This window comes from Clavelina lepadiformis, chromosome 5, assembly GCF_947623445.1.
Source record: "Clavelina lepadiformis chromosome 5, kaClaLepa1.1, whole genome shotgun sequence".
NCBI lineage: Eukaryota > Metazoa > Chordata > Ascidiacea > Aplousobranchia > Clavelinidae > Clavelina > Clavelina lepadiformis.
The window spans coordinates 764,399-776,459 of NC_135244.1; the positions used below are offsets into that span (position 1 = coordinate 764,399).

The 12,061-nt window shown below is 37.9% G+C and overlaps 1 protein-coding gene, 1 long non-coding RNA gene and 1 pseudogene across 3 annotated transcripts in view; 1 reads left to right on the forward strand and 2 right to left on the reverse strand.

The window, feature by feature from the left end:
• The window catches only part of LOC143458607 (uncharacterized), a 91,581-nt gene that overhangs the window by 73,087 nt on the left and 6,433 nt on the right, over positions 1-12,061 (forward strand). The gene's annotated exons all lie outside the window — the stretch shown is intronic.
• LOC143458690 (fizzy-related protein homolog) lies at positions 24-3,621 on the reverse strand (annotated as a pseudogene). The gene is made up of 5 exons (XR_013117694.1): positions 3,553-3,621; positions 2,187-2,459; positions 1,826-2,034; positions 1,107-1,314; positions 24-988 (listed from the first exon to the last, which is right to left on the reverse strand). The product of XR_013117694.1 is annotated as a fizzy-related protein homolog (transcript).
• LOC143458600 (protein NLRC5-like) lies at positions 3,182-11,168 on the reverse strand. Its single transcript, XM_076955395.1, has 6 exons — positions 11,059-11,168; positions 10,872-10,934; positions 8,219-9,532; positions 6,388-6,477; positions 4,558-4,826; positions 3,182-3,940 (listed from the first exon to the last, which is right to left on the reverse strand). Exons 1-6 carry the CDS (start codon positions 11,129-11,131, stop codon positions 3,842-3,844), a joined length of 1,908 nt encoding a protein of 635 aa, XP_076811510.1. The 5' UTR covers positions 11,132-11,168; the 3' UTR covers positions 3,182-3,841.

Sequence of the window (12,061 nt, forward strand, 5' to 3'; positions counted from 1 at the left end):
GGAGCTTTATGACATCACAAAACTGTTTCGTCTTTAGTTCTTTATTACGCTGTCAGACGAGCAGCAAATTTCGTAACACTTCATACCACGTGACAAGATACAACGTATTTCATATTAAACGACAGAAAATAAATATAAAGTAACTTTATAATACAACTTATAGGGCGGAAACGAAAAATGAAACAATGCGCCATGATGACGTCAACAGTTACGTCACTAAGTACAAATTAAAATAATACAATAACTAAACAATCACAAAAATATGACAAGGGCCATTGTTTGCATCCAGAATAAAATTAATTCGGTTAAAAGAAACTTTCTTGGGCAAATCCAGGCTGAATGGGACTCAGTTATCTCCCAACCAATAACAAGCGTCGGGAATTCCCCGATTCAAGTACCGCTACGTAAAAAGAGATTAGGACAAATATTCACTTGTGACGTCACAGTGAGAAGGCAAATTTATGCGGAGGTTCGTTGATGATTTGAATCATCGTAAGAAAAAAAAACTTTGACAACTTTAAATAGTTCCTCAAATCAACAAAAGTTTCAGTATCAGGAAATATTTTCGTGAAACTAAAAGTCAAAAACAACTAAAAATCGCGTCAACACGATCTCGAAATAAAAGCGCGCGCTCTTACCATGAAGTAACAATCGTAAAATGAACGCGTGGTTCGCTATCGCGTAGCGAGGTAATAAAATATGATTTCTATGTGACCAGTAAAACAAAAGTTAATCACCAGCGGTCGTAATTTATCGGATCAATAAAACAAGAAATTGCCTAAAAAAATGAAACGATATTGCGCTTATCTACACAACGTTCGATGCTGTGTTTTATTGAGGGCGGCGACTTCTGTTACCGAATCCGTGTGAAAAGATTAAGGACAGAAGTTGATTCCTTGTTCGACGGAGATTTGGAGAAAACGTTCCAGAACCTCAGAGTTTCATCGCCCGCCCCCGTCACTATCGCCTCTCCGTCTGGTGACGTCGCCTGTTTTGCAACAAAGTAGTAATTAATACGTCACACAAGGTGTTGTTACTTTATAATGCTTCAATTAAGCAAAGACAAATTTAAAAGATTTGCGTAATCACTTATTACACTTACTCACCAGATACAAGACTCGGTATGAGTGGCCGGTTAGTTTGGCGACCTGGCACAGGGACGGATATTTCCACAACAGAATCTAGTTCTGACTGTAGCCGTGAGTGGACACGAGTTCACTGGCGTGCTTGGACCAGGCCAGATTGCAAACCTGGGAACCGGTGTCGACGCACTGCAGTGGCTGCTGCGTCAAAGTGTTCCAGAAACGAATGCACCTGGAACCAATGACGTGTTTTAACTGGGAATGTAGATTGCCATTTGTGTGGTGGCGTGGCGTCTGCCTTAAACAATGCATTCTGCATAGAACGACTGCGGATCGACCCAAGGTTGCAATTATTAGCAGAGAAATAACATCGAATAATTTAGGACAATAACGTTTATTAGAGCCATGGCTCGAACAAATGATCTTTCATTACTTTATTGACGTCACACATAGTCCACATGACACCCGTTTAAGTAGTTGCGCCCGTGTGTGCCATATTATGCGTTTATCGGTTGTTTCGTGTTTTAAATGTTGTATTCGTCTCTTTCAAAATGACGAACACCAATTATACGCCAAATTCTTAAGCATAAAGTATTCCTGGAGCAAAATATTAATGTTCTTGGAAGCATTAAATATTGTCTTTGATGAGAATTTATGCGAGGTATGAGATTTCCATGTCGAATGAAACATGAAGCAAAATCCTTGACAAATTTGAAGCGCTAACACGCCACCACGCGACCAACCTGTCTGCAGTTCCACCGCCGGATGCTAGCAGACCATGCTGATGTGGAGACCACGCGATCGCCTTCACTGCTGCCAGGTGTTCGGAGTAGGTTTGCGCGGCTTGCTGTTGGAACGCGGACGAAGCACTCGCACTCCAGACAAGTAATTTGTTGTCGTTGCCGCCCGATGCTAAGTGCTGACGATCAGGGGACCATTTCAAACCGCAGACCTGTCGAGGTTTGCAGTTAGAAACACGCCATCAAACTTTTATCACCAAATAATCGCAAGAAACATGAACAGAATCCGGTTTGTGAAAACTGACAACATGAACGTAATTTTGGATTTCAGAACTGGCTTCAATTATGATGTCATAAAACCTACCTCCTGTTTGTGTCTGGCTAACTTCTGGTCAGGGATGTTGGAAACGACGGAGGACTGGGAACGGACGTCGCGCTGGAGAATCATCCGATCGCGACTTCTCGACGATAACTGGTCCCCATTCCACGCGAAGGCGCCGTCGCGGGCGGTGTGGCCCTCCAGTTGAGCGACCTTCTTGCTGGGGGTAGCGTCCCAGATCTGAACGTGGCCCTTGTGCGTGCCAACCACCACCAGATTTCCCAGCCAGTGACATAACAGACCAGGAGATCTTTCTCGCTGTAAACAAGGAAAACTCCTGACCCGGAGAGGCTAAAAATTCTAAAGAATTTTAAAATTAAAGAATTAAATTCTAATTAAAGTTAAAATTAAAATTAATAAAATTCTATAAGAATTGTTATCGATGGTGCATTTTTAGAAGTCATTAAAACTTGATTTAATCAGGGACAAACATGCGGTGGAAAAATCACAAATTACCGCCACATTTCTCTGTTAAATCAACATCAAGACCTTCACCAAGATTTTAACAAATAGATTAAAAAAGAAGTTAAGTTTCATCACCCACGTCCACCGCAACTATACGCAACCGGGCAAAAGTATTCACGATAAATCAAATTAGAGAGATCCACACAACACAACTTCAACTGACAACACAACACAACTTCAAGTCCACGCAGGAGCCTCTATTACTCGCCGTGGACTTCGGAAAGTCGTTTGCCACGATCAATCACATTCGAGACGAGATTACACGAGCCAGAACCTTTATTCAGGACACGACCTACGACGACCAAATAGTTAAAATTAGGGAAGTCCTTCGACGAGAACCCGCATAAACGTTTGTATGTATAAGGACCGTGTTGTATCTCACATTGCTACACACCGTTGTATTTTGTTGACATGCGCACTTGATGCGTTATTTGTGAATGAACAGTAATTTGTAAATTCTTTGTGTTTTTCGCCTCAATAAAATATGCTGTACATCAGGCGCTTCTATGACGTAATAAAGTAAATTGTATTTATATTTTAACTGGAATCATAGAGAGGAGTTGTAAAGCACAGAACACGGCGTCAACAATTACATAAGAAATCGCGATCATAAAATGCAAGTTTAAAAACAATTTGAAGAAATGTAGAAGTGACCACGACATTGCTGCATTGACCACTCGTAATCGCGCTCAAGTAAATGAATTTTTCAATGCACGAGTGACGTCATCAACAATGACCAAAATTAATTTCGCAGTTTTAATAAAATTTTGAATTTCTTAGAATGGTTAGAAACAATTTGTCTGCATCTGCTTGTTACGTCATAATAAGCACCATCTCGTCGCCAAAGTTAACAAATTACATAAAACAAACAAATGCAAGGTTGTACAATGACATCACAATAGTTATTACGAGCGTAGTGTGGTGCAGGGATGAACCGATCTGGTGTTTTCCGCATCATTTAGCGCTTCTTGGAGTTTGTCTCGTTCATCCCGATTCACTTCTGTGAGCGAAGTATGATGAGACCATCAACGCCACCACCAACAAGAACTTCCAACCTGGTTTGAATCTTGTTGAGATCAGTTTGAATTTTATTGATTTCATCCTGATTAGCTTGATGATGATCTCGCCTCCTTCCATCATCACCAATGAAACCAATGAAGCAATAACACATCCAATCAATAACCCAGCCAATATCTCACGACTCTCAACAACCCGATGACGTCATCGATGTTTGATGGTTGCAGATAGTTGCTAATGATATCCATCTTTCCAATCTAGAGTTGAAATATTTGTGATGACGTCAATTACAACTTGGTCTATCTCGGTTCAACTCAGTGCTAATTACGATGCACAAATTCTACCCTATTATAACATACTACGTGCGTAATTTATACACAAAAGTACAGAAAATAATTTTCATTTGTGGTACCGACTAAAGTTGTATAGTGACTAAAGACAGCTGATTCGTTATGTTTGTTTCTAATAATACTTTAACTATGATTCAAGTTAACTACAGTGTATTGATATAAGTTGTCACTACAGTAATAAACAAGGTAAATAAACACAAGGTGGCGCATATCACCGGTTGCAGGTTACCAAATTATCAAAACACCAATTGCGTGACTGGGGCCGGTTATTGACTTAAAGGGAGGGAAATACGATTGTTGATATTTTGACAAACAGGCTTCGACAAATCTCTGCGTTGGTAAATACTTGTGCTTCTTCGTGACGTAAGAAAAATGTAGTGACGTAATGGGTAATTAGACAGAGCAACGTTATATTCGTGATTTTAATTAATTAAAGTCAACAATTTAATATTTTGATAGGTCGGGAACAATTAGTCGGAATGTAAACAAACAACAATAAGTAATTGATGTCAATAATATCTTACTTGTCCTGGTTTCATCTCTTTTATGACCGAAGCGATCTCGTGAAATGAATTCGCATCCAGGTAACATCTGAGCAGACTGAGCAGATCCAATTGCTTTGTGACGTGTTTCATGACAAAGCAGAACCCAGGGACCAGGTTTGAATTCATCGGCTGCGGTAATTGGATTGTTGTTGGAAAATGCTCTGCTGCTTTGGTTGCGATGGACGAATCTTTTCCTTCTCCAACGCAGGCGTACAGTTCCAATAGTTTGTCTCTGAGTGCTTCATCATCTAAATAAACATAATAGTTATAAAGCGATTTTGTGGGTTAGAATTGCAACAATATAATATATCCAGAAAAGTGGGACGATACAGAAATGTTTGGTGATCAGCGAGAAATAAAACAAATAAAAATATAAACTACATTGCTCTGTAGTCTCGTAAATCTGCAACCACACGTGGCTAAACACTCAACAATCAAGAAACATCAAAACTATAAATTATGATTGTTACATCACAATTTCAATTGCTACGTAAAGGTTGATGATAAATTTGCATATCTATAGAAGCATTGTATAATTCTATTAACACATGGAAAAAGTCACCAGACAACTATATACGTAATAGGAGGTAAGCGTAACGTCAATACATCGCATTATGATGTCACAAACATATTCTACATAATAATGACTTGACATGTCTTTGTTGTCACATTTGTTCAAATTATATCCAAGTGTGTGTTAAAGTATTGACATCAGCTGCCTATGTACACATGTGGAGACATGAAGACGGCTAGAGATGTACCGATGCCGATATATCACGTTGACTCGAGTATTTTCATCTCTGCCCTGTACACACGTGTTAAATAACGAATTATCACAACCGGTCATATTTCTTATTTCGTCTGTCTTCGCTTTTGAAGACGTGGTAATTTAACACAGTTGTAAATCTTTATGCTGCGCAGTGTTATCGCTTTAGTCAGGTAGTTCTGTTCATGTCACATTCTTCCATTACCGCGATACATTGCTTTGTATTCGCCTTTTTCCAGAAAAGTCTTCAGCGAAATGACAATGCAGCGCCTTGTTGCCAACACGAGCAGTTGAGACGCTTTGTTTGGTGACAAATTTAACCGCATTTCCGCCGAGGCATCGTTTATATTAAAGCGATATTTTTCAAACATGGTCGACAAATCAACCAAGTGAGATACTTCAAAGCGTCAATGATAAACCATAGCATTCATCTCATTCTTTTCGTATAAAGACGTTGATATCAAATGGTGTAGTTGCAATAACTTTCATCAGTATTCACATCGTAATAAAACCTAACATAAAAGCAGGCTACGAATGCAACGACGTTAATAACGGAAGTTGAATTAGTAAAAGTAAAGTTGAAGAAAAATTTCTTAATTTTATTGTTTAAAGATGAACACGTGTGGTCTGTTTATCGCACGAACAGAATTGGGCCGATTAGATATAAATTTTGTCCACATTTTAGTCGGACAAATAAACGTAAAACGTCATCTCGTTTTTATTTAGCCAATTATTTTCGACAAAAATGGCACATTACACATCACAGACTGTAGGCTCAAAGCGGTCGTCACTCTAAACACGTGTCATTAGCGGATCGTGTTACAAAATTTTTATCCGGTTTTGCTTCTAAGGCGAACGCTAAGAAATGTTAAAGGAACGCAACCAATTAAAAATTAACCGGTGACCGCTAATTTTCTGCTGTATCAGTTGCAGAAAATTAGATTTTGAGAGATCGTTGAAGAATGTTAAGTTTCGGTTCCAAAACCATCTTCACAAAACGCTGTGCGCGTGCATATAAATACGGGTAAATTGATTTTATTTACCTAGAGGTGATTCCATAAACTTTTCTGAAATGATTTCCAGCTGCTGGATGAGATGTTTTTTCAAAATTTCCTTTTTCATCTGAAGATCTCCTGAAAATAAATCATAAAATCAGTCAACTTAAAAACACTCGTTGCAAACTATCATTGGCGGCCATACTGCTGTTATTTTTAAATGAAACTGATATAGCAATAAAACAAAGCCACAACCATGGCCACCACATGCAACATGGTATGGAAACAAAAAGTTTTTCAATGCTTAGTCATAAAATGATATCAACTTTTAGTTTAATAACTAATCTGTTCAGAGCCCAACATGCACAGGAAAATGTGGGTTGTTAAAAACATTATATTATGAGTGTGAGATAAAGTTAAGTATCCATAAAATAATGGACAAAATGCCAAAACGACAGTGAATTACCAGCACAACATCGCATAAATTGCACATTTCTCATAACACAGCACACACTTAATAATGCGACAAAGTTGAAAAGAGTGAGAAGTACAAGATAGTGGGGAATAATACATGCGCTGTTTTATCGTATTTACTCGATTGTAAGCCGCGGAACAAAGTATCTTTTATCATCATTTGTGCGGTTTACAATCGAGTGCGGCTTACATTTTCTTCTGGTTGTGTGCCACACGTCGTAAAACTACGTTTATTGGTTGTGCATGCAGTAAACGCGTGATCAGTGCGTGATACGATGCTGCTCTGTTGGCGAGGCAACTTTTGTTTCTTTTTTATCGGGAGTGGGAGAGGAGCGGAGAAACTCAACATAATCACAGATACCACTTGTGTTGCGCGGCTTACAAACAAGGGCGCGTTAGAATCGAGTAAATACGATAAACATAGTACACGCAGCTACTGCAAAACCGGTTACTGGTGATATGAAAATGGTCTACTGTGAAGCTTTCAAAACAATATTGTTCGCGATTAAAAGATACAACGCATTTCTTATGTATTGTTCAAAATCTCACGATGCCCCTGACCACTTTCATGGCAGCCCGGTTGGAAACACTGCTTTAGTTCATGGACATGGTGAGTTAAACAATAACAAAATGGAAGGAAACTGTCCACACAAATGTAATAATAGAACACAACTTACTAAACATAACTTGCATAGACTTTATCATATGTTTATGTTTTTGTTGTTCTTTGTGAAATATGAATTTCGCACAAAATTCCCATGCATGGTACTAAATCATAGAGAGCATAAAACGTGACACATTGGAGTCAACAAAACTCTAATTGACAAATTTTTGCGAAATATTATGGCACAAGTTTCATCAAAAACTAAAAAATATGTGTGACGAGACAGAAAAAATACAATTAGAAGAAATAAAAAACAAATCATAACTATAATGACACTTTTGCAGTTGTAATGACGTGGTACGAAGTACAGTAGCTCAAAGTTAAATGAAGTTAAACTAAAATAACCAAAACCACCAGAAGCAAATGAGCAAACGCCACAACAAAAATACCAAACACAAATAAAACTTCACAGTCTTTGAAGAAACTTTCCCGGTTAAGGTGGATATATGGCAGTGCTATACTGTACAGTGTGCATGGCATGACAGGTAATTAGGAAAATAACAAACAAATGCACAAAAGATGTCGAAAGCAAAATAAACACTATAAATTTCAACAACAGAAGCAATTGGTCACTTCCAATGAAGTGAATGACAAACATGGCAAAATACAACTGCTGGTAGATAATCACTGCTTTGATTGTTGTGTATCAGGTGGCAAGACAAAATGTGAAAAATACAAGCATGGTACTTAAACACTGCTTTCATTTGTTGTGTATCGTGGTAAAATATAACTCATAATTACCTGAAACAGCTTTCGACTCCAAATCAAACAACAAGCCACAGACAAATCTTCTAACCACTGTCCAATGCTCTTGAAACAGTGAAGTTTCTACAAAATCTTGAAACTCCTCCAGTGGCATTCCGTAAACAACATAGGATGCTGTGAGATGTTCCTGAAAGGTTTGATGGCAAAAGTAGAACTTCGTAGGGCTGCCTTCAAAAAGGTTGCAGTTCACCAAGCGTTTGGGTGCGTGAAGTTGCACAATAATATCATGAACAGTTGCTGGGTCAATTTCTGCATCTTTCAGCTGCTTATCAGTAACAATAACTTTATGGTTGTTTGTTGCATCAAAAGCAAGAACCTGCAGCTTCAAGATCAACTCATCCATGGATTTTGCAAGTCGTAAATTTCGACAACCTTTTAGGTTTTCCATCACTGTTGCAAATAGCCTTGTAGGGGTGGAAGCATCACCAATGTCTTCTGATGGATGGATGTTGCTGGAAATGATCATCTGGAGCATCAGGGGATTTCTACACATTGACAGCATTTGACTTGAATTTGCATTTATCTTCCTCCAGAGATCTTCATCAGCAAAGGCAAGAAACAACTTCTTTGTGTCCTCGAGACTGAGGTCACCTAGATCATAAGTGACCAGGGGTCTTGCTGGTTCAGGTAGGTAGAGCACTGCATGTGGCCTGGATGTAACTACAAGGAGAGAGTTGGGAAACAAGTGTTTGATAAATAGATTATGGATCAGCTGTTTTTCAGGAACGCAGTCGTCATAGTTGATTTTGGGGCAGTTTTCATCAAGAGTATACTCAGCTTGATCAAACCCATCCAGCACTAAGATGAGTTTTTCGTCATTCTTCTTCAACCAGTTAAAGGCATTTTTGTAAACCTTTTCATCCTGACCTGGAATCATATTGTCCAGGAAGAGCTTTCTCAGTGTCAATGGTTGTTTATTGTTCATATCCATGAATTTTATATGAATACACACTCGATGAGATGAAGAAAATGCCTTGGTAAGTTTCTTGCTCAAGACGGTTTTTCCAGAACCAGCCCTTCCAATGATGCTGATAAACTTGCTTTCAAGCTTCAACAAATCTTCAAATTGGACTTGTGTTATTATCTTGTTACTGTAAAGTTCTTTGTGGTCATCCGGATCATATTCTTCATCAACAGGAGCTTTATCTTTTTCATAAAAACTAATTTCACTGATCATTGGATAGACTGGCGGAATTTCTGTTTTAGCACTGACACCTTGAAACTGGAAATCTCCTTCTTTTTCAAGACGACTGTTGTGCTCTTTCATAATTGTTCCAACTGCATCCCAGTCTGCAAAATAAAACCAGAATTCATCAAAATCATGATATTTTTAATCATTTCCATAAACACTTAACTAGCACCAAAAATTCCATAATGTTAATAAAGCTGACCATGCGTCACGCATGACTAATCGTGCGTTAAATTTGTAGCCAAAGATTGAACGTTCACGCAATATTACAGCCAGAGCATGATGGTTCATGTGTAACCGAGAACGTGATAATAAGTAACGGCCAGTGAGCAGCGTAATCATCCGCTACAACCACAGTCTACACGTTACGTCAAACAATTGTTAGTTGTCCTGATGCAGTGATAACAAAGAAACGAGACATAGAGAGAATTGAAGATAATGCAACACACAGAAGCTCATGATGACTATACAAAGACTGCTTTGTGTAAAATTCTATCCGCCTTGTTGTTATGAGCACTATGTTTGTGTTTTGCGCTATTTTAAAAAAGTTTTTGCGTGTTTAAAAATTGTTTTCAGTCACTCTCCTCGGAAGGCGCCGCCTCCGCTAATTATTGACGCAAATGTAATTGCTCAGTTTTGTTTCCGAAGTGGACCTGAGTTCAGTTGCCTTTTGTTACGGCCGGAGAAGCCAGTATTTAAAAACCGTTCTTTGTTTGTCATTCCTTTGATCGTGGAAAATACATCATCTCTTTTTTCAATCGACTTGTTACAGCAAAGGAAAAGGTTAAACTTGGGAACGCGTTATTCAATCATGGTAACTTACGTCCCGTACAATCCGACAAAGGCCTCAGCCGTTGCTAACGACTTCAACGGATTTTACATTTTTCCTTACAAATGGAAAACAAATATTTTCAGTTGTTAAAGCACAGATTTTCATTCCCACAATCTTGTTGTTTTCAGTATTTACATTTTCATTCCTACAATTTTACAGATTCCAAAAGCATACTAAGTTTGTTGTACAGCCAGGGTTCGTGAAGTAAATGGAGAAACACAATAATAAAGATCTTATTAACATAGATTGATAATTATTCAAGGAGACAAAGGGTTATCAGCGAAAGGAAAAGATACAACGCAGCCTAACACTAACATCTAACGAAACATACGGTATCGGGTCTCACATTCTACGTTCAAAGTAATCACCACCCGATGCTTGCTATGACCAACACGCATCAATTTGATATTTACCACCTGATGGACAAACTGCTTCTGCATTGCAAGCAGAGCAACTTGTCGCCACACACCATGACATCAGACGTTAAATTAAAACACAGCTTGCATTTAATTTTTTTTGCATGTAACAATAACATGTTTGAAATTATGAAATATTTATTATTATTTCATGATATTTAAATTTCAATTTAATGAGAAGTGATTACTCACCATCTTCATCAGATGAGCTTGTGCTGGGTGGTTGCGTGTAGTTGATGGTGACATTCTCAGCATCTGGAAATGGATCAATTGACATTCATTGTTGTGTTACCAGCAAAAATATAAACCAACCAAACACATATCGACATAAGAGTATATACTTTATATCTATACTTTATACTACTCTTATATAACCTACGTTTTATAACTGGTGATTGGTTCAAAACAGCATCAGTAATATTTACATTTGAGCTTGTGCTTTGCTCTGTCATGACACTTTTCACAGCTTTATTTGATATCTTAAATAGTTTGATCGGTAGAAACAAAAATATCAGTTAAATATCACTAATAACTACCAACATAAACATATTGACCTATAAAGGTATAATTTGCATGAAATATAACCACTTGATAACTGCAATATAACCAGCTATTCAGAACTTAACAACAATCAATGTTGAGTTAATGAATTTCCGCTGATATTAAACCCATTATTTTTAATAAAACTTCTCCATTTATAAAAATTAGAACATTTTGTAAAATCATCTTTCATCTGAGGAACAACGTTACAACTGGGCGTAGCAAACCTCAAACTTGTCATAAACGCAATTCCTTTCCAAATATGGGACCGAATTCGATTTATAAGCTCTCATAATATTGGTTAATCATTACACAAGATCATATTTAACCCAGTGGTCGTTTGTCTTTTACCAGCTTTCATTGTATTATCAATCCAGTGTTTGAGGAAACGTTTGCACAAGATATCGATCAATAACTAGAACAATAACGGTAGGTGGAAACTTATTATTATAGTTACTAGGCTACTCTGAAATCGTAATGCGAGCGGTAAGGTTACTTTAGGTCAGCACATTACAGCAATCATAGCGTAACAATGCATCAATTGTTACGGTTGGTTATATTTTATCGTTTGACATTTCACACCAACGGTTGCGGTCAATCCTTAAAAAACACATTTCTTGGAAATGGATATAGCCTATTAACATGGCAATTAAAATATTTAATAGCCTTTTTCCATGTGCACAGGCCGGGCTGGTTGTAAAGTCATCAAGGACCGCTTACATAACAGCCCTAAAATGCAGTCATTTCCATGTAAATTTTTGAAAAACTTGGCCACTTCAGATTAACATCATGGCAAGACTACCGGCACTAGATTAAATTAAACTATTTCATTACGACCCCAA

Excerpts from the sequence above, each read along its gene's own strand:
- LOC143458600 (XM_076955395.1), bottom strand. The coding sequence starts at position 11,131 with ATGACAGAGCAAAGCACAAGCTCAAATGTAAATATTACTGATGCTGTT. Across the intron at positions 10,935-11,058 it reads CCAATCACCAGTTATAAAAC|ATGCTGAGAATGTCACCATC; the intron begins GTAGGTTATATA and ends ATCCATTTCCAG. Across the intron at positions 3,941-4,557 it reads AAGAGATGAAACCAGGACAA|ATTGGAAAGATGGATATCAT; the intron begins GTAAGATATTAT and ends TTTCAACTCTAG.